General features: G+C 45.8%; 1 protein-coding gene across 5 annotated transcripts in view; it reads left to right on the top strand.

Annotated features, from left to right (window-relative positions):
* Positions 1-15,978: 15,978 nt before the first annotated feature.
* AUTS2 (activator of transcription and developmental regulator AUTS2) overlaps positions 15,979-23,152 on the top strand; it is a 659,297-nt gene continuing 652,123 nt past the window's right edge. For 2 of the 5 annotated variants that reach the window (XM_085240904.1, XM_085240903.1), the window contains exon 1: positions 15,984-16,368. In XM_085240904.1, coding sequence (XP_085097030.1) covers positions 16,075-16,368 — 294 coding nt within the window. In that variant the 5' untranslated portion in view covers positions 15,984-16,074. Of the gene's footprint in view, positions 16,369-23,152 lie in introns of all 5 variants that reach the window. The other 3 variants (XM_085240900.1, XM_085240901.1, XM_085240906.1) reach the window with 3 other exon arrangements.

Raw genomic sequence — 23,152 nt, 5'->3', positions numbered from 1 at the left:
CTGTGCAAATGTAAAACATAAAGAGCATTCTCTGCTCCAGAAAACTTGTGTCTGCTGAGACAGAACGAGAGCAGGGAAGCGTAACCAGGCTATGGAATTGGGCTGTGGCATGGCCATGCAACAAGGTGCCCTGCAAGGGCAGCCTCTGCTCAACTCTGGTTGCTGCAATAGGGACAGTCAGGGTTGTTAAGCTCTGGAATAGGCTTCCCAGGGAGATGGTTGAGTCACCATCCCTGGATGTGTTTAAAAACCGTTTGGATGTGGTGCTCAGGGACATGATTTAGCAGAGGGTTGTTAGAGTTGGGGTAGTTTGGTTAGGTCGTGGTTGGACTCGATGATCTTCAAGGTCTTTTCCAACCTGAGCGATTCTGTGATTCTGTGATTCTATGGTGCTTTATTAATGTGACATGCATCACCGGTATTGGCTTATTTTCTTTACTGCTGGAACACAACTTGCCAAAGTGACTTTTTACTCTGAGAAATGGGAAAGCAAGGAAATTGGTGGAGATAAGTGTTTAGAGAGAGGTTTGTTTGCTCATGTATTGTGTCTGAAGTGCAAAGGAGTCTTCCTCTTCAGTGTGTCCCTTGTTGGCCTGTTCTCTAACAATCTAAATGTGCATTCAAGAAAATAAAGCTGCTCTTTAAAGAGTGATGGAAGATGTAGAAGGGAATTGCTTTTTCTAAACTTAAAAACATGGGACACAGCTCACGTCTGGCTCTACTAGAAGTGTAGCAGCAGTCACACCAAGGGGCTGGGAGTGACACTATGAGCAAAACCTTCCATGTGTGGCATGAGGACCACCACCAGGATCCAGGGCTACCTGGGCTGAGCTAACCATTACCTCTGCAGTGACTTCCCAGCAGGTCAGTGCTTCCCCAGAGTGGTTCCAGCTTCCAGTGTCTGATCTCTTCCCGAGATCTTCTGATCTGAGGTTTGTACACACAGATGTTTCCCCTGGGCTCTAGCAATCCAGCCAAACCACCCACATCTCCATCCTTCGACAGCCATGCAGGAAATGCACTCAACTCAGCTTTCCCAGTATACTTGAAGGGATAAGCCAGGTGAAAGCTGAACACAGGAAAATGTGAATCCAGCCACAGTGAGATTGAGTGCTAACAGAAAACAACACCACAAAGCTTTGCATGCTCAGGTTGTAAATCTCTTTCTGTCACAGCTATTCAAGGCTCATGTTTTACATAGTGTCAGATTTGACTTGTTCTTCAGCTATCGTGGAATGTTTCAAACATAGGAGGGCCTGAACTTCTAATAAAATAATAACAATAAAAATCCAGACTGCCTATTACTGGGAAGCAGAGCATGAGGGGAGAGAAGAGTGGAGGAAGGGATGAAAAGGAGAAAACAAAACCCTGTCCAACTTTGGCATGCTTCATGGACCATTTTTCCTTTTGTCTACAGGCAGCAGCCAATTAAGTAAAGCAACTGGAGAACTTGAGGTTGAAAATCTGTGGAACTGAAAGGGAGATATTTCAGAATTTTGTGTCATTTTACTGCTTGTGATTTTCTAAGTACATCACCTCACTAGATTTTGAAAATACTCTCTTCTTTCACAGCTTAATTAATCTTGCACTCTTAGGGGTTGTAATTTTGATTGTTTAAATTGCACAGTGATGTGCTTAGAAGTGATTTTAGGGGTTGCTGTATGGCCACCATCTCTTGACTTTTATGCCTTCATTGTTGATCACATAAATAAAGGATCAGACTCGCCTGTCCCTACATTCTGTTTGCTCTAAGGTTGGTCATTTTCTCTGCAATTTCTTTGATTTATTTCTATTGCTACTGTATTTCTAAGCTCTAGAAAAGTCAGCTTGGCTCATTAGGAGCATCCAGCTCTTTAGAACAGCAGAATTCCTTTACCAGTTCATTACAGAAGTGTTGAGAGCTGTTGTTGCATTCCAGTGTTTTCCATATTATGACAAACTGAGGTGTACGACTGTGTTCTTACTAGTGAAGTTATTTGGATTTGCTGCAAGATAAAATTGGGAAGAAGGTCTTTACTGCTGTGGGAAAAAAAAAAAAAGAAAAAAAAAGATAAATCAGCCAGCAGACTTCCTCGTGTCACAGATATGTTGTTGTAAAACCTTAGTCTAGCCATCTACCTAATTTATAGATTATTTTTTTGAAAAACAGTCCTGGAAAATTATGGTTTATATGGAAAGCAACGTCCAAAGCTTGAATTTCTGGAAGAGCTTCCTGGCAGAATGTAACATCTGACACTGTCTGTAAGAGTTGAAATGAAAGAAATTGAAAAAACACAATTCACTCTGTTTCACCTTTGTAATAGAGATCCTCAATATACTTCACCTCCACACTGTAGACTGAGATGCATGTGGTGCTTAGAACAGCTATTAACTCTCATCTGTATGAGGAACACAGCATCTCCACCCCAAACTTCCACCTTGCTCTGCAAACACAAAATCAATTTTCTGAGAGCTAACTTGGGTAAATGAACTTCATACAAGTTTTAAAAATTGGTCTTCTAAAAAAGAAAAAGAATTACGGAGAACCCTCAAAACGGTGATGTCCACATTTCCTAAAATCAAGGCAGTTATCAGAAATGACAGGGCTGATTATTGAAAACCATTAGAGAACAGTTTGTGAGAGGATGTGATCTGTCTCCCACTTAGGCTTTTTAAACTGGTTTTCAAAACCCCGAAGGCTAATGCCTTTTTTATTATTATTTAAAAGCTGAGATTACTAAATAGCCACTTGTCTTTGGCTGCTTTACAAATACCATCAGACAACAAAGACTGGAGGTAGGAGCAGATAATATTCTTCTCATCAAAATCCTGAACTCATTGAAACTGGATGCTTCTTTTTTTTCAGTGAAAATTATCAGAATGACAATTATTCAACAAAAGGATCAAATTATGATTATAAAGGGCTCAAAACCAGACTGGCCAGTGTTTGCTCTGTGTGCTGTGCAGCGTGTAAAATCTTCCTAGCTGCAATCTTGGGAAGAGGAAGTACATTTCCCCCAGCTATGGTCCTGTGTGCAAGCTGTACCTGAGAAGAACACCAAATGGCCTTTGGTCAGCTGGGAGGCACCACACAGCACAGCTGCCATGCCTGCCCTTCTGATCTGCTCCTTATGCTGGAGACAGAGAACTAATGGGTATCCAAAGAGTCCCACAGCCACAGAAACGCTCCGTGTTGATCCCAAAGCCTGAAGACAGTCATGTCCTTTCTTTGTTGAGATGTACCCACAAATACTGTGACCACCGGATGCAGTGACACGCATATTTTGTATCCCTGACATTTGCACTTCCCTTTACATCAATGTATTAACAGTATGAGAGGGGATAAAGCTTTCTGCTAAAATCCTCACGTACACTCAGCAGTGTGATGGATATGGCTCTGACCTTTGAGTCTGTGAACTTGCTTAAAGACCAGAGAGGAGTTATCAAAGGAACTCCCATGCTCTATTTGTATGTTTTGATTTATTTGAAAGGAGGTCCCACTGCTCAGCTGCAGGAATACCACTTGTGTGACCCAAGCAAAAGCTAAAGAAGAAAGATTGGTGGGAGTTCTGCTCAGCTGATAAGAGTCTGAGGCTCTGTATGTTTAAGCATGGAGACATGCACATATTAAATAACACCACAGGAAGAAAAGAATGGAAACCACTGACATGCAAGTGTGTGAAATGCGAAAAGCAGAAAATAAAATTGTAAGATCAATAAAATGGGAAATGAAAAGCGAATTGAGGATAAACCAACAGCAAATAGAAAACAACAAGAAAAAGAAACTCCAACAGTTGGCAAATTGGGATCTTGACAAGATAATGTTGTCTGGCTGGCGAGTCATGCTGTGATTTTACAGTTGGCTGAAATAATAAAGCCCTATTTAGTTAAGATGTTCAGAAAAAAAAAAAAAAATTCCATGTTTAATACCTTAAGTGTGCCTAGCACTTCCAGACAGTGGTTTGGTGTGGCATTACCAGAGCTGTTCTGTGTGTGTGGTATCAGCCATCAGCTCACAAGGGAGCTGGGTGGCTGCTATGGGGCAGGGATGGGGCTCTACAGCAGTCCTGCAAAAGACATCTTCCAAAGCTGGCCCAGGATAAATGCTGTGTTGTAATCTTCTGAGGCATGCTGTAGAAGATTATATTCAAAAAGGGATGTGGAACAGTGTGAGTGCAGGCTCCTGAGGATAACAGGGCAGGAGGCTTCTTGGTGTTCCTATGAGAGGTAAGGTGCTTTATCTGCCATAACTGGGTGGCCTCTCCCACAAGACTGTCTAAGAGCTTGATGCACAGCAGATAGGATGCTGCAGGCTCTGCAGTGCTGCCATGGAGCCCAGGGGATGGGGAAATCCTGGCTCTGCATGGTGCATGTCCATTTTCCTCTCCTTCCCCCTACAGAAATCTGTGGTAGTTGTTTTTAACTAGGAAATTTATTTCTTTTTACATCAGAAATTTCATTCTGTGAAAGAAGTATTTTAAAAAAGCATTAAATTAAAGCTGCATGGGAAAGTGGAAGAACACTAATTACAGAAAGTGGCACAGAGAAGAGAAGAAAAGGTGAAATCAAGAGATTAAATTTTAAGTGGCAAGAACACTGATAGGAAAAGAAGATGAAAATAAGGTACACCAGATCAGTAAAATCATAAAACAGCCTCTTCATAACCACACTGTTCCTCCAATGAATCCTGATGCTGCTTATTTATTTAATTATTTGGTGTTCTGCCTCATTTGTCAGTAGGTTACACTCCTGGAAGCTTTATTGCTAGATAATCTCTGCCTGAAAGGAGGTAAGGAAAATAGAAAGAAGTAATGACCAACGGGATACATAGATGAAAACAACCGGAGCAAAAATCCTGAGTGATTATAGCTAGTGAGGCTTTGAGATGGTGTCTTAAACTCACCTTTGAGTTCTGGAAGCCTATTAAAATTCCCATCATTTCTATCCAAATCCTGTAGCTGACTTTGAAAGCCTCTGCCCACTGTAGCATTCTGTGCCTGAGGCATCCTGTTCTCGTACCACAGCAGCCCTGGTTCACAACTTGTTGCAATCCTTGTTTCCATGGATGGTCTGAGTGGAGCCCAGATGACCAGGGCAGTCTGCACACTGCTATTCATGAGCCACGCCAGAGCCAGAAAATGGATCACAAAGCTCTCAGTGTGGCACTTGTTCTGGATCCTATGTTCTTGCTGCAAGTGAAAGGCAAAGTGAACAATGCAGTCGAATTTAGGAGGAGCAGACCCAGGGTTTTACTAAGGATCCAATGAAAAAAAGCATAGGTCATTCCCTGGAAAGCACCGAGTGCTGTGTGCGTGAGGCTTCTTTGCTCTGCACAGATCCATCCTAGGACCACACGTGAAGCCTATTAAATTGGAGGGGTTTTCTGCTTTGACTTCACTGGGATGTTCTTCAGCATGCTAAATGGGTTAATCCATAAACAAAATGTGGATGGAGATGATGAACAAAAGACAGGATGCTATAGACCGGCTTCTCTACCGAAACACAGTGTCTGAACTCAGCCTTTTCTCATGAATGAGTAATGAAGTGACCATGTTTTATTAGCCTTACTTAAAATTGCCTACTCACTGAACAACCCTTTGAGCCTTTTAACACTCCTGCAATTTGCTGCTGCAGTCATTTCTTTTCTTTTTTTGTTCTTTTCAAGATACAGTAGCAGATCTGATCTCAGTGTTTCAGTAATTGTCTCAGTTAATGTGTGTGGTGAATAAGTTGATTCTGTGAAATGAATACTAGGTGTACATACATCTCATGCAAGTTCGCTCCGTGAAGATCTTACGGGGTAGACATGCTCATTAATTGCGAGGCTGTTGATTTATTAAGCTTTTTTTCTCCCTAGCTTTGTTTATTCACTATCCATTTCTGTGGTCCCATTGGAACCTCAGAGCTAGGAGGAGCCCATCAGATCTCCAAAGGGCTCTGTGCATGTGTCAGTTATTAAGCCAGGCTTGGGCCAGCAGCTTTATTAGAAGATGTGTCGTTCTGTCACCATCACAAACATCTGTGAGCCCAGCAGCTCCTTCTGCTGAAAAGAGGAGCACACTCACTGACAATGTGGGTATGTTTCTTATTTAGTCTTCGTGGGCTCTGTCCATGCAGGCCAGTGCCTCGATGGGAGCTATAATGCTGTAGGCAGAAATGGTTTCTGAAATAATGACCCCTTTAGTAAAACTCTGACTTGACCAACGCTGACACAAATCACTTACCTGCAATGCCATTTGTTCTGGCACTGTTGCAACCCTGACGTTTTGGGGCAGAGCAGAATTTACAACAACCTGCAGAAACTGGTTAGCATTGTTATTTAAAGCCAGGCAGTGTTAGAGTTTTATTGTTAATATCAGGGGGAAATGTTACTTGCAAGGCTGTGCTTTGATTTTTCTGCATCTCCTGAAGCAACATGCTCACAGAAGAATTCACAGCCCTCTCAAATTGCATATTACAACGATGACTTATTCCACAATCCGTTTTGAGCTTAGCTGAAAAGTGTATTTAATATTGCTGTGTTGTTTCTATCTTTTTCTGTATAAAGTTAGTGCTTGATTTTATGTGCCATCCTCAGCCAGTACGTATTTGCATAGCTCTGTTGACATCAATAGTGCTATATTGATTCATACTGCTTGTATCTGCCTCATTATTATTTTTATTTGTTGTTGTTTTTCAAGGAGCTTGATGTATTTTCAAAATCGTGGAAGATAAAAAAGGATTGTCTTCTCTGAACCAAATATATACAGTGTCTGCTGGTGGGATGCTTTAGGCTGGGGTAAGTAAACAGATAAGTGAGACAGACGTAGCGGCATAACTCAGTAAATACCGGGGCTGTTTGTAATCCATCTGTAGGATATATCAGATATGTAAGTTGGGATTCCTAAAGGCACCTTGAATTTCCAGTTATCACTAATAGATACAAGGATTTGGTGCTCCCTGAAGCAGGGCTGCCAGTCATGATTTATCATTTAGAAACAAACCAACTTGCCGTCACAGAGGCGACCGATGCGCCCATCTCTCCATACTGCAGTGTGAAGTCCAGAGGTCATGAAAAGATGCAAAGGAGAACAGGTGGAGGAGCAGAAGGATTTGTTTTTACAAAATAAAGAGATGAGTGGCCCTGAAAATATGCCCATTTCTCTCTGAAGAGAATATTTTAAAAACATAAGGGAGATGATGCTACATCACTTTTTGGTGCATCTTGCAGGATGGTGAGAAAACGCTTCCATGCCTTGTCTCATTCATTTGCTCATGAGCAGGCCACTGGGTTTGAGTGCAGGAAGAGATGAAAAACGTCTGGAAAAACAGCACAAATCACAGAGGGAAGGGTTTTACTGCCCTTTACAGGTACAGAATACCCCAAACCTGCCGAGAATGATCAAAATCCTTTGCTCGAATATCGGGGTGCTCATGTAAAGAGAAGCTCTTCCTTAGCACTTGCACAGACCTATGATCAAGTATTTGCTGTCATAGAGATTATAATACAAGCAAGATAACCCCACCTTATCTGCTGTCACCTCTCAGATGAAATCCTGATGTATCAGCACCTGGCCCAGCCTGGAAAGGACAATCCTCCCCTGATGGCATGGGCTCTGTGACACCGCAGGTGAGTGCGTTGCAGGGCTCCCACTGCACTGGACTCAGCACAGGAAGCTTTAAGCTACTTCCCAGGTCCAGTGCATGAAGTGTTAAAGGGAGAGAAATTGCATGCTACTTCCCATTCTGCTTTCAGCAGCTTTCCATCAATTCTCCTTCTCTCTCTCTCTCTTTTTCTTTTTTTTTTTTCCTTTTTTTTTTTTTTTTTTTTTTTCTGCACTGCACTTCAGATGGAAGCATCTGGATCGAAGAGAATTATCTCTTAACAACAACTTGGGTTGTAGTACATTTCAAAGACTCAGGTTTTATTAGTCACAGAAGACCTTGTAAAAGTTTGCTTGGGATCATTTTTAACAGCAACCAATAATCCTGGCCCATCAGCCAATGAAAGTCAGCCCAAGCCCTCCCCCAGCTCCTGCACAGATGTGTCTTACAGACACATACAGCTATTTTGGAGAAGCAGAAATGACATTTTAGCCAAGCTGGAGGTTTTAGCCACAGTAGCTTACACTAATACAGACCTAATTTTTTTCTGGAAGCTACCTGAGCACCCTTGACTCCGGGTTGGCATAACACTGCTTGGAGCAGTCAGTAATTACATTTGGCTTCCCAGTGTGCCTCTGTCCTCAGTCTGCATAGGGCTGGAGGAGACGTGGTCAGGCTATAAGCTCAGACTCTGCTCCTGCACGTTCCAGGTCAGATGATTGTTTCCATAAAAGTGTATTAACACAATACATTTAAAGCAAGCCTGGAAAATCCTCTCCTCCCTTTCATCTGCAGCAGCTGAAAAAACAGGTAGATTAAAAAGCAGCATTCCCTGCCCTGCTAACTGCTTGAGTATCCAGTGTCATGTTCAGTCTGCTCAACCAAAAGTCACCTCCAGCAGTTTGTTAGTAATAAGGAAAGATAATATATGGGGGAAAAGAGGCAGAGGATGACAAATTGATTCTGGGGATGTGGGATGCCATAATTCTTATAAAACTACAATGAAAGCTGAGCACATTCAACAGCTTTAAAAATCAAGGCACTCCTTTAAGCGCCGAAGCACAGATTTAGGAACTGCAGCTCCTCGAGTAGGAAGATTTGGGCCAATGTGCCCAATTCTGCTCTCCACAAAGTGACTTCAACAGAACAATTTCTTGTTTTCATCAGTAGAATCATGCTGATAAATGCTAGTAAAATATAGCACATCTCCTCATCCATTTCTGACAAATAAAGATATTGCAGTTGCCCTTTTCTAGTGCCAGAAAAAAATGGTGGAAAAGTATGAACTAAAGAAATGTAAACCTGACCTGTCATTAAAAATCAATTTTCATGACAAATTTAATTCGTATTTCATAGAGAGCTGTGTAATATCAATAAAAATGTTTTAATAATTGCTGTGCTGGCACACAGAACAGTGTAAGACGTAAAGAGATATAAATTTTTTATAATTTAGAAGATGTGGAACAAAACACTTTTTTAGAAGAAATCTTTTCTCGGGGAGAGAAATTAATGTTGAAGGAGGATGTAATTTATTAGGAATTCCACTTCAACCCCCTTTACAAAAACTGCTCTGAAATTAAAACTTGGGGAGATTGGGTTTCTAATTTATTCCTAGAGCTGAAGGCCAGAAAGGACCAGGATCAGGTAGTCTGACCTCCTGGATAACCCGGGCTATTGAATTTCACACAGTTCTTCCACATCGTAACCTGTGTCAGGCCAAAACATACTTTTACTTAAGCATTGGTTTAAAGGGCTTCTAGTGTTTCTTTCACATGCTTTTTGGCTGGGGGAGAGAAGGAGAAATCGAACTTGGTGAGATTGCTGTGATGTACAGCAGAACTGCTATAGCACACAGTAGCACAATATGGACTTGGCACTGTGGAAATACAGTTTGTCTTTTCTGGTAATAAAGGCTGACTGATTTTCAGAGAAGATATGTACACTTAATGAATAATTGTGATTGTTTAAAATTAAACATTTGTTCCAAATTTCCTCAAAATACATTTGACATTTTAGATTAGATATTCAATAAACTAGCATTGCAGCACTGAAGTTTCCAGGATCCTCTACCCACGATGAACCAATCTGTGATATCACCATTTATCACTACACTTTCCAGATTCACAGTTAGTACAGCATTAGTTTTATCCAAATGACTTTGATTCATGTTTCCAAACGAGGTATCCTGAACCCCAGTGACACCTGCTTTGCTCCCTGCACTTGTGGGTGTAGCCATTTGTGAATATTGATGCTATGGGACAGGGAATCTTAAGCAATTAGAGGCACGGGTTTAGTCAGCTTATTAGCAAATCTCAAGGAAACAGCAAGATGCAATTTTAAGAGTTTCAGACAAAAACAAACATTCAAAACCTCCTGTGTTTGTTTGGCCACACATGAAAAAAATGCACAGCTTTATTGCTCATGACTCCCAGACTCTGCAGGGCCCAAGTTCTCACCTGCTATAAATCTGTGCAGATGCATCTGAGTCAATAGATTGAGATCAAGAATCTGATCTCATTGATGCTCTGATTTGTTTTTCCTAATAACAGTAATGGTATTTTTCATGTCATAATTTTCTTTTAACCAATTAGGAAAATGAGACGTGCGGATTAAAATGATTTTCCTTTCTTGTTCTGGGAAAGCTTGTACTTCTGCTGATGTCATCCATCTATTTTTTTCTTCAATACCCAGATTTCCTGAGTTATGAGTTATTTTTAAGAAATAGCCATCAATTATGTAATGATTTTTACTAGATACAAAAATCCAAACCCCATCCCCTCTGAGCTAGCTAATCTATCTACAAACGCTTTCATGATTGATAATCCCAGTATTGGTAAGGATGGTTGTAACACTGTTCTTATTCCCTGATGATAACACAAGAGATTCAGAAGAGTTATTCAGATATTTCCTGTCTTGAGCACTGCTGCCAGGAGGATGAGACGCTGGAACTGCATCAAACTGGTGTCCATCTCCTTCAATCTCCCATCTCTTGCTTTGCTTTATAAACCGTTTTGTGTTCTGAGGCACTAAAATGTACACCTCCCTCAACCACTGTGTAACCAATACAGTTGTTACTCTGAAAGTTCTTCGTGTCCCTGACCCCAGAGCTGCCTGGTAGCATCCAGTTCCACCATTTTGGTTAGTGTGATTATGTGAGAAAGGAATGAGTCCCAGTTGTCTGCATACTTTCTCCTAATGGAAACTAACTTGTTTCAGTGTTGCCTTCATCCTTATTCTTGAACTACTTTGTTTCTTTTTAAAGGCCACGAGTTTCTTTGTTTTTCTCCTTGGTTCACTTTGGATGCTCCTTCCTTAACTGTTTCTGTTTCAAACCACCTTCTGGGAAAATACCTTTCTCAATACCCAGTCCAGTATTTTGTCACCAAGCTAAACTACCTGCCCTTATAAGCAAAATGTATATAAGCAAAACAGTTAGGAGTAAAATTGTTTCTGCTTCATGGAACTGTTTCCCATTCCTCTGCCATCCACACAACCACCCTGGCTTTTATTTTGTACTGGAGCTTTGGTTCTCATTATTTCTTATTCTCATAAATGCATTGTGAGAGCAGGGTTCAAACAATAACAAAATGCCTTTTTCTCCCTTATTTCTCTTCTCTTTTTTTGTGCATTCCCAGATCAAACTCCAAAAACAAGTCACCACCTACACGGCATGCCTTCTGCTAGTTCAGACTACCCGTCTCCTAAAAGATGCTATCCCCAGAAAAGCATATTTGCCTCCACTGTTTTAAATCTCTAAATCTTAATACCAAAGCAGAGTGCAAATTATTCTTGCTAGAAGCAAAGTTCTTGCAGTTTCCTCAAGCAACAAATTACCTCCTGATTTTCATGTTATTTCAAAATATCCTTCTCAGATAGGCATGCCAGCGGCTAGTCCTAACAAAACCCCTTTCAGTGTTATTACAGTGCAGATTTTATTTTGCTCCAGTTCACAATGGTGATGTAGAAATTGCAACTGTTGCTTTTGGTTTGTATTAACATTTCTTTCTTCATTGTTCAGTATCGAAAAGAACATAAAGTTTTTGGTGTCTCCCTCAAATCGGAAGATTATAGATCTGTTAGTGCACATTCAACCAGTGCCCTTTCTGAGGGTGTTAACCTAACTGCCACAAATACCCAGTTGAGTACACTAGTTGTTAACCTCAAAAATAGTGACTCAGCAAGGTACTGCCTTGAGCTTGTAAGACACAAAAAGCTGTTTCCTCATGCCAGATGCCAGGCAAGATGTATTTCTAGAGGAGAAGCTTACAGGCAGCCTAAGAACAAATGTGCATGGAGGTGTGCAGCATCATTCCTGGTAAGATCACTTGAAATGCTCAGCTGGATGCAAGAGCACACTGGAGAGAGATCTTCCTGAGCATCTGTCTGAGGTTTTGTGTAACAATAAAGGTCTACTTGCCCTCCCTCCCAAATCAATTAAGGTTGATGGAAACGCTCTTGCTGATGTTAGATCAGATCCAGAAAAAAAGGAAAATTTGCCCATGCAAAGAAGGTGACCAGTGTTTTTTAATGTTTGACATTTCTCAGAAGAAAAATGTTTTGCACTGGAGGATGAGTTAGATGGATTGCTTTTCATCTTATTTTTTTTTTTTTTCAGCAGACATGCAAATCTAAGGATTTGTTTCTACAAAGAATGTAAAATAAATCGCATATCGTTTCTGTTTTCCATACGTGCATTCAGAAAGAAAACAGACTGAGCAGACTTTCAGCCGTGCAATGAATGTCAGCAGAAACACATCTGACTACAGGTCTCTTAAGTCACTTTAATGGTGATGGATGTGCGGGAAACTATAATCAATTACACTGCCCTGAAAATTGCATAGTTATTTTCCAAAAAGCCCAACAGGTAACAGTTGTTTGATACAGTACAGCTCAATATTTCTCAGAAGACAGAGACCTTGTAATATTTGAGCTTGCCTGTATAAACAAATTGTATCACTTTAACAATACCTGTACAGCTTCTATATAGTCAGATTATATAGATCTGGCAGACAACTACAAGTGAGACAGAAGAACCCGAAGCGAGGTAGGGAAATGTAGCTGTTGAACAGAAAGAAATCTGAATAGAGAGATCTAAGGTCAGATCTAGGAGGTGATGTTCTCAAGCTCGATATTTGAGAATGTTTAAAAACTAGCCATGTGCCTCTGCAGTGAGCAGTGTGGCCTTCTGTAAGGTACACACTCCTACGTGATCAGATTACCGATGGCTTTGTACTTCTTTCTGGTTCACACCCATATGCAGCAGCTTAAAAGTCACTGCATAGCACATGGTCGATGTGTGGAAAGAGGTGGCAAAGATGTCTTCTGCCTTCTGGAAAGAGAAGCTATATCTGATTCCCACTATTTCATGCAATGGGTTAATACTCTTATTAAAACATATTAAGAATATTGCTTGATCAGAGTGGCTTAAGTGTTTGGGAACAAAGTAAACAACACATTATGCAATCGAGCAGAGCATCATCCCTTGAGAGTCAGAGCAGCCCAGAGGGAGACTGCTGGAAAAACACTCGGTGAAGCTCCCAGCCCATGTGTTGCTCTTTGTGGCCCTTCTGGATACCTCAGCAGAGGAATGATTAGCACCCACAGCAGGCAGCAAGAGGCAGACTGAGTTAGCCCCTGACAGGCTTCTCGTAGAGATGGATTATTAAATAATTTCCCTTTCTCAGTTTTTCCCCACCCTTATTCTCCAAACTGCAACATCAGTCTGCTGATCTCATGGAGAGAAGGAAACAAAAGCCGTGCTTCCCAAGCCTCTCCCCTGTCTGAAGCACACACCAGATCGGTTCTTCTCATGTTGCTCCTGCTTGCTGTTCCTTGCTTGTTTAGTCTTTTCCTTTCCTAGCAAACATCCTGATCCTCCCAGGTCACAGAAACAGAATACCCTGAGTTGGAATCATCTGTAAGGATCATAGAATCATAGAATGGCCTGGGTAGAAAAGGACCACAGTGACTATCTAGTTCCAACCCCCTGCTGTGTGCAGGTCACCAACCAGCAGCCCAGGCTGCACAGACCCACATCCAGCCTGGCCTTGAATGCCTCCAGGGATGGGGCATCCACAGCCTCCTTGGGCAACCTGTTCCAGTGCTTCACCACCTTCTGAGTGAAAAACTTTCTCCTAATATCCAACCTAAACCTCCCCTGTCTCAGTTTAAGACCGTTCCCCCTTGTCCCATCACTACCCACCCTCACAGACAACCATTCCCTTTCCTGTTTATATGTTCCCTTCAAGAACTGGAGGGATGATTTAGACCAACTCCTGGCTCCATACAGGGCCACCTAAAACCCAAAAACGATGTCTGAGAATGCTGCCCCAATGCTCACAGAACTCGAGTGAGCTTGGTGCCATGACCACTTTCCTGGAGAGCCTGTTCCACTGCTTAACCACCCTGTGGTGCAGAACCTTTTGCTGAACCCCTGTCACAGTTTCACACCATTCCCTCAGATTCTATCACTTGCCACAAGAGAGAGGATCAGCGCCTGCTCCTCCAATCTCCCTTGTGTCCCTGCTCTCAGGGTCAGACCCAAGAGCTGTACACGCTTTCCTCCCTCTGCTCTTTTCTCTCAGCCCACTGCTCTGGGCAGGAGGCAGAGAAGCAGCAGGTGGGAAAGGCAGCCACAACGACTTGCAATCCTTTCAAACTCTGAGGGGAGGTGGGCAATACAGGGCTGTAGGACGGGGGGGCTGTGGGTCTGAGGACCACAGTGGAGGCCATGTTGGGGCACTACCCCAGAAGAAGGCACAAGTAAATGGTGTCCTCGTGGTGTGGCATGAAAGCCACCATGAAATGCAGCCCGTAATTCAGAAGCTTTATTCCTGGATTATGGTGAGAAACACTTCGAGCTGCGGGCAGCCCTGGAAGCACGAGGCGAGAAGGAACAGGCACATCACCCAGCCCTAAGGGGCGAGCACCTGACGTACAGGTGGGAAAGGCAGAGCGAGGCCAGAAGACGACGGGACAACTCAAACTGAGGAGAAAGTTGACGGTAAGAGATGAGCAGGGCTGGGGGAAGGCTGCGGGGCGACGGGCGCGAGGAGCGAACGGGGCGGCAGGGCGGGAAACGAGCAACCGCGAAGAGAGGGGCCGCGGCGGGAAGAGCAGGACCGGGGACCGCGAGCCGCCCACCCTCCCGCCGCCGAGTGCGCAGGCCCTGCGCGCATGCCCGCAACTTATTTCGCGCGGCCGGGGCGCTGCATTTCACGCGGCGCCGAGCGGTGGAGAGGGGAAGCGGGCGGGGCGGCGGCGACGCCACGTGACCGGCGCGGGCGCGGGGCCGGGCGGCCGCTGGGGGCCACCACTGCCATCCGCCCCGCGCCGTGCGCGGCCGTGCGGCTCCCGGCGGCTGCTGCCTCCGCCGGGCCGGGGGGGCCCGCAGCCGGGGCGAGGCGAGGGCGGCGGCGGAAAGCACAACCCCACTGGTGCCGTCCCCGCTGGAGCGTATTTGAGCCTCATCAGCACCTCTGTTATTTTTTTTTCCTTTTTTTTTTTTTTTTTTTTTTTTTTTTTCCTATTCTTCTGCTTCTCGTGGTTATTTTTGGGGAGGGGGCCGCCGCCTCTCCGCTCGGATTTATTGTCACCAGTCCCCCTCCTTCCCTTCTCTCCCCCGTCCACCCCTTCTCCGCCACAATTAATCCGATGAATTTACCGTGATTGATCCGTATTAATAGCCGGGGTGGGTGGGCGTGTTTTGCTGCTTTTTCTCTTATTTCTCCCCCCCCTCTCTTTTTTATTGTTTGGTTCTGGGTTCGGAGGAGCCGGGCCGGGTTCCCAGTTCCGCGTACCCCCCGGTCGGTGCCTTGAGAACATCGCATCTGGACGCCGCGATCATTGTGCGAGCGGAGATAAAGAGCGGAGCGGGGGCGGCCGCACCCCCGCGCAGCGCCGCGCACCCGCAGATTTATATTATTATTATTTTTTAAAAGATATTTTTATTATTTTTTTTCCCCCCTTGGAACTTCTTCTAGTTGGGGAAGGAAAGGAAGAAAGGAAATAAATTTTGTGCAAGGAAATACTCTCAGCTCCCTCCTTCCAGCGGGTCTCTCCTTTCTTTATTTCTTCCCCCCTCCCCTCTTTTCTGCTTTTTTCCCCTCTTTCGGCGATCCGCGCCCTCCCAGCCCCGATCAAAGCATTCCGCTATTCTGATTTATTGCCTGCTCGGTGAGGCTGCTTTTTTTTTTTTTTTGCTTTTTTTTTTCTTTCTCTCGCTGCTTTTTTTTTTTTTTTTTTTTTTTTTTTTTTACAAAGGCGACCTGAGATCAGCCATTACTTTCCTTGGCTCGCTCGTAGGAATCTCTTACATTTGGTGCTTTGCCGCTGGTGGTGGTGGAACCGCGCTCGGATTCTTTCATCCCCCCCCACCCCCTTTCCGCCCTCTCCTCCCTCCTTCCCTCGCTCCCTCCCTCCCTCCCCCGTTATTCCGCCGGGGGAGAGCCGGATTTGTGCCCGCGGTGGGGCGGGGGGGGACGAGAGCGAGAGGGAGAGCCGCCGAGAGACATGGATGGCCCGGCGCGATGCAACGGGCTTCGGAAGAAGCGGCGATCGCGGTCCCAGCGCGACCGGGAGCGGCGAGCCCAGGGCGGGCGGCGCGGCGCTGCCGCCGGAGGGGCTCCCGGCCCCGGGGCCGCCCCGGCGCTCTCCTCCTCGGGCTCCGAGAAGGAAGACAATGGGCCCCCACCGCCGTCCCGGCCGCGGCCCCCCCGGAGGAAGCGGCGGGAGTCGTCCTCGGCCGAAGAGGACATTATCGACGGTTTCGCGATGTCCAGCTTCGTCACTTTCGAGGCGCTGGAGGTAGGAGCGGCGCCGCTTTGTGTGCGCCTCATTGTGTGCGGGGGCAGCCGCGGGGGGGCCCCCGCCCCGACGCCGCCGCCGCCGCCTCCGCCGCCGCGGCCCCCGCCCGCTCCCCCGGGCCGAGGTCCGTTCCCCCGCCGCCCCCTTCCCCCTCTTCCCCCCCCATCGCCCCCGCTCCGGCATCGGGGCTCCGCGCTGCCCGCTCCCCGCCCGCCCCCCGCGGACACCTGCAGCGCGGCGGCCGCTCCCGGCGGAGGCTGAGGCGGCGGATCGGGGCTCCCCCGCGCCCCCCCCTCTCCCCCCTTCGTCCCCCCGTTCAAACTTTTCTCTCCGGGTGTCCCGGGGCGTACCCCCCTCTCTCCCCCCACCTTCTCCTCCCCCTCGTGTCCGGCCTGTCACCGGCGGGTCGGTGCTTCCCCGCGGAGGGGCAGCGCCCGGTCTCGGCCTGCCCTGCCCGTGGGCAGCCCGGGGGTGCGGCGGGGCGAAGGGCTTTGTTGTGTGGAACTTCTGCCTGGGAGAAGTTTGTGCGATGAAAGGCGGATTGATTTGGGTTTATGTGCTCTGGAATTGCAACTGGAACAATTATGAACTGTCAAAATAAATGCGAAGATGAAGCTGATTGTTTAACAAAAAAATGTGTGTTGCTCTGAAGCTGTTTCAATATTTAGCCTGAAAGGCTTGCTGGCATTTTCTGGTGAGGTTTTCTTTTCTCTTTGTTCTTTTCTGAATTATTATTTATTTCTTGGAGCCAGAGTTTGTCCTTGGTTACACCTGCATCAACCCAGAGCAGTGTCTGGGAGAGAGCTCGCTGTGCTGCGATGGAAGGGTTGTGCCCTCTGGACCCCTGTTCCCGGCCCATGGTGGTGTGATGGACGTGTGGGCAGTGCTTCAGCTCTGCTTCCCACCTGGGCTGCTGTCTGTGCGTGCCCTGCTCCAGCCAAGGGAGCGGTGTGTGTTTGTCAGCAAGAGTGGGATTTGCAAGCAGAGGTTTTGGATAAATTCCTGTTTTTTCCTCCCAACAAAGCCCCAGTTCGTGTTGTTATGGGGTTTTACGGGAATATGGACCGGAGAATTTGGCCGTTGTTGTTTTTGGAGGGGAATTGGAGAGCAAGTTTTATGGTCAGAGCTTGGTTGGATGTTTCAGAAGATCTCTTGACTGTGTTTCACTTATTTATTTTTTTATTTATTTTCCACTTGAACTCCAACTAATTGCTCTTTTTGCAAAGCCAGGAGTGGCTCCTGCATGCATCCGTCCCACTGTAATCCCATATCACTAAAAAGGAGCGCAGAAACATTACCCAGTTCTGCCAGCTAATATCACGTTCGGATAAAACAATAGCTCGCACACTGAGACTTGACATACTTTTAATGTTCATGTGATAGGTGGCACATTTTGACCTAACGATTTCATGCTGCGTTGAGAAATAATGTCACAAAATCGTTGTTAGGTGCTTTTTCCTGCAGCTCGGTATATGTGTTGAAGAAGTTGTTTCCGAGGATCAGAGGGAGATGAAGGTGTCTCAGGCAGAAGCCCAGTGGCAGGAGTTGCAGTGTGCTGAATTGCTTGCTGTGGTTTCAGCATTGAGGAGGAGGTTGGGTTGCTATAGGAGCTGTGTCCCAGTGCTGGTGGGATGCTCAGGTTTGCGTGTCAACTCGTGCTGGAGGCAGGAAGCCCTGGTGCTGTGGAGAGGTGTCCTGGTGTGTGTGCACCTCATGCTTTGCATCTGCTCTGGGCTCTTTGGACGCTTTTCCACAGGTTCTGGAGGACTTTTGTGCCCCGCACATGATGAGATTGCCCTAGTGCTTTGTGTTGGACTTCAGCTTGTCCCCAGGCTTAGCATGGCTGAGGGTGTGCTGAGACAGGGGGTGTTTTGGCTTCTCTATGAAGAACGGTGGGTGGAACTGGTGTACACCTCTGGGAGAACTGAACCTGTGTGCAGGGATAGGCTGGCACAGGAGGGGCTGGGGGCACGGGACTGAGCTCTGTGCTGATGAGGACATCTGTGCAGCAGGAGGTGTGGGACTCTTATGAGTGCTGGGAACGAGAACAAGGATTTCCATGTGGCTTCATTTTGTCTGACCTTTCCTGAATGCTTTGGGGTGATTGGAAAAACCCAAATTGTGCCAAGTGCCGGGTTGTGAGGCTCATGGATAGTGAGGAGACACAGGTGCTGTACAAGAAGATGCATCCGATGATTGTTGTGGTTCCACCAGGAATTATTGTGTCTGTTAACACACTAGTAATGAGTACACTGATAAAAGTTCCCATCCCTTGAAGCAAAATTATCTTTTTAACCAGCTCCCACTGCTGGAGCTGTGTTCCTGTCCAGGTGTCAGCAGCCTGTGCTGCTGGGGCCTGAGTTGCTCGGTGTGGGCACAGAGGCCGCCTGCTTCTGGTTATCTTTCGCTGGGCTTGGCGCAGCCTGTGCCTCCATCTGTAATGTCTGCGTGGGGAGCATGGGGAAAAGTAGAAGGGAGTGAAGGCACTGGGCTCTCATTGTTGATATTTGGTTGTTTTCTAGGAGGGACAGTTGAGCAAATCCAGTGTTGTTGGTGATTGTGGCTGGGCCAGCCCTCGCATGGCCTTGTCAGGCTCTGAGGGAGCACTGGGTGCTGTAGGCAGCACCAGGACACCCATAGCCTTCCACAGCCACTGTGCTGTGCTGAACGAGCAGCCCTGCAGCTTGGCCTGGATCTGTGAGCAGCCTTGCTGTGTGTTTCGCTCTGTGTTGGTTCCTGGCCTTGTCAAATCTCTCAGCCTGTAAGAAGTGCTCGTGCTTGGTGTGATGGTATCCTGTCAGCCCAACAGCACAGGATTCCCAAACCCCAGTGGATGTGGGTTTGCTGCCATGTTCACCTCCCTCCGTGCCCTGGCAGCAGGCCGACGTGACAGGGCTGTTGGCACGCAGCGGTGAAGATGGTTTACGTGATGAGAAATGAAATCTGACCTGAATGTTAAGATAGCTTAAAGCCTGGGAAGTACTTCGTGTTTCCTGAGTCAGCTCTGGCCATCCCCACAGAGTAAGCACTTGGTTTCAGGTTTTCTGAGAGCTGAGGAAGGTAATGAGTTTTTTCTGCGGATGTTTGTTTAGTTTCAGCTTGGGCAGTTCGTCTGACAAGCCTGAAATGGGACACGGATATGTATAAAGCCCTCGCTCGTGGGGCAGCGAGGGGTGAGCTTGTGTTTAAAGGGGACTTTTGTTTCATAAGAGCAACGCAGTCCCTTGCCATGTGCACACTGAGCTGATTTCTGTTCAGCATTTTGAGACCGTGCTAAATTATTGTTAGGTAAAGCCCGATATAATTAATTACAAATGAGAAATGCTGACAAATATTTGTCAAGGAGCTGTTTAATGAGCTTCATATTTAGTATCAGATGATTCCATCCACTGAGTGTAAATAATTTTTTAGCAATTGTTCTTCTCAGTTTGTGTGGTCGAGGCAGATGTTAGCTATGGCAGTTCTATCTATTGGATGGATAAAATAATACAGGACTAGATGGAGTCAAGCTGAACAGCTGATGGGGCTTTTAAATAGAGACACTGCTGATGCACAAACAAAACGTGGAAATAACAGGAAGGTTTTGAAGATACTGTGGTTTAAACATGTGTCTGTACTGTGTATACAGACAGTGTGACACCATATATGCTCCTGAAGGCAGGAGTTTGCTTTGATATCCATTGAGCGATGCCCACTGCTGTGCACAGCCCACAGGAATCACTGATGGACTGTCAGTGTGACAGTAGGAGCTTGGGGTTGGACACCAGTGTGATGGACTTGCAGTGATATTTCTCCTCGGATCATTCCGTTCACACCAGCCTTCAGCTGGCATGATTAACCTGTTTACTTAAATTCTCCGAGATTTCAACAGTTTGTTCTGCCTTGTCTCTATCCTTTCATATTTCAAGAGGAATTTGATCCTCATGCCTTACTGCAGCAGCATCATAACATCAGATGTTTGCTCAGTGCTGTCAGCAAATCTTGGTAGCCCTCATTGTATTTGGTGACTGCTTAGATGCGTCTGTATTTGTCCTGGTCTCTGTTTGCACATTCAAGTCTTCAGATTCAGACCAGCAGAGAAGAGAAGGTAATAACTAAATGAAGATATCTGTGGATGGCAAGAGGCGTTAGGTCTGGTGTGACACAGGGATATCATACAAAGCAATGTGTTTATTATTTTCACTATGTGCTTAGAGGAAGCAGTAAATTGACCTGAGATCAAATTTTGAGATAACCTTGACAGAGCAGCTACATCTCGTGATGAAAACCCTCTGCGTCCAGAGCTGAAGCATCTGCAACCAGAACTGAAACTGGGGCTGATAGCAGCGGGATGCACGTCCACCAGAGGAACCTCTTGGGTAATTTTGGAAAGCTGCATTGCTGTAATTTGGGCATGTGAATAGAAGCCTGATGCTTCTTTGGAAGCTGGACACCCCCGGCTCCCCCTGACTCACAGGCTGGTGGAGAGCTGATGCCGCCTCTTTGCAGGCAGAATGACAGAGGATTGCTATCTTTGTGTAAGTATTCTTTTAAACTCCTGAAGGTAACAAAGAAACTAAGGTGGGGATTTTTCCCTTTCCCATGGGTGGTAGCAGGAGACACAATGGCCGTGAGTTAAAGAAGTAAGAGTTTAAACTATACGGACAATTTCTTTAGATAGACATGATTCAAGTAGTCTCTGCTGGCCCCGCTCTTTAAGATTAACATTAATGGGAATTATACCACATATCAATAGGACAAAAGACACTCTTATCCTTTTTTTATCTTGGCATCTTTTTTTTTTTTTTTTTTTTTCCCTGCTATTTGCTTGGGAAAGTAAGCCCTTTCTCATTAAATATCTCTTGCCTCTGCTGGGACAAGGGAGTGTAAAGAAATAGGTTTATAAAGTAAGGGTAAAGGATCAGGAACTTGGAAGGAAAACGGTCACTAGAGAAAGGCAAAAAAAAAAAAAAAAAAAAAATCAGCAGAAAGACATCAAGGGGCCGAGTAATTGAAAGATTGAGTTACAATGCTGAGATCAATAGAGACATATTGGCAACTGGATGGGAACACGGTGAACCAAAGGGAGATGTTGTTCCTTGAGGCTGCAGGTGGGATCTGTGTATGCAGATGTGCCCTGGTAGAGCCTGCACTGCCAGGGGGAATGCTCAACACAACCTGCCCCTGCTTAAACAGCAATACACCTGGTGTCTGCTCAGCTAGGAGGGAGGCAGGCGGATTCCTCACTGGATGAGGTGGTCCCTTCCCCCGTTTCTCTGTTGCTACGCTTCCATTATTTTAAAGGATTGTTTCTATCAGTTTGAGTGAAGACCCTACTGCATTACACCGGGGGTCTGACCTGCAGCTTCGTAATTATCTGCAGCTAAATTAGAAGTTCAATCTTTGTTCTCAGCAACAATAAGTTGAGTCAGATAGGTTTTAAAAATAGCCCAAGCTCAAGTTTAGCAAGTCTCAAACGCAATTAATAAAAGGGTAATGGAATTAGGAAGTTGTGGGCTGAGATGTGGCATTTTTAACTCTGACTTTCCCTTGACTTGAGTTGCAGTGTTCTGCTCAGGCCGTGTCGCACTGGTTCTGCCAAGGAAACGGCTTGCTCTGCTTCCCTCTGCTCCTGTACATCATCCTTATGGCTTATCAGTTCAGTATCTGTGTTCTCCTTGGTTTGGCTATGTGTGCCACAAATTACCAGCTGCATGCATTCCTTGTGCAGTTTGTTGTCGTTTTGACTGGATACCAAGCCGTGGCGAAGACCACTTCAGAACGTCATAGTCCTCTAAACTCCTTTGTTGTAAAACGGGTATTATGAAAATCCACCCCATAAGTAATGAGAAATGGCAAATGCAGGTAGGGATTGGTTTTGCTGTAACAAACAGAACACGAGGTGGCAAATTGTCGGAGCCCCGGCTCAGCTCTGCACTTCTCTTTGCCTTTAAGTAGTGCGTTACCTTAATATCTTGAGATTTTTCTCCTTGTATCTTGGCAACACCGCTGCTGAAGTTTGCACGCTGATGTGCTGGAGGAGGAGAAGGCTTTAACCAAAGGGGTAAATCTTCAGTCTGGTAAATGCTGTAGGGAGGGCTTTGGTTCTGCACCCTGCCCTCAGCGGTGTGGAAGTCAGCAGCAGAAGCACGTTATTCCCTGGCACTGTGTGTATTTGTGGCTTTTTGCCTGTCAGGTGTAATTTGGTTGTGTTGCATGGCATACACTGTGTGTGGATTTATTGGGATTTTGTTTGGTGCACATCCTGGTCCTCCTGCTTTCAGAATCCGCTCAGACAGATGTGGTGGGGGTGCAGAGGTGTGCTAATATCTGATGTATCTGAGGTGGGTTATGCAGTGCTGAGTGATGCACGGATGGGATGAATACCCCATGTCCAAATGGGAGCAGTTGCTTCCCAGCCATGCAGAGGATTGGTTTCATGTTCAGAAGTGATCTCTGTTACTCAGTCTTGCACGTTTGCTGGCTTCACAAAGTGGAAGTTGCTTCTCCTCTAGAACCAGCGCTTCTATAAATTGCATCTTCTTGTGCTTTTATTTGGTAGCAAAAGGGAATTGTTGGCTCAGGAATAAAACTACCATCGACCTGTCTCTTCCATCCATGAGGCCAGGGGGTGGCTGGTATAAAAAGAGGTGTCCAGGGGTGGCTGGAGGCTCTACTGCTGGCCTGGCTCCTGACAGCCTTCCTCACCTTCCTCTGGGCTTCTGCACATCCACCTGCCTGTACTGTGCCTCTCTGGAGGGTGCTGGGAGTGTCCTTTGGGGGTCCACATAGGAGGTGTGGGAAG

This window comes from Meleagris gallopavo, chromosome 21, assembly GCF_905368555.1.
Source record: "Meleagris gallopavo chromosome 21, MGAL_WU_HG_1.1, whole genome shotgun sequence".
Taxonomy (NCBI): Eukaryota; Metazoa; Chordata; class Aves; order Galliformes; family Phasianidae; genus Meleagris; species Meleagris gallopavo.
This window is presented reverse-complemented; position numbering and strand designations above follow the sequence as displayed.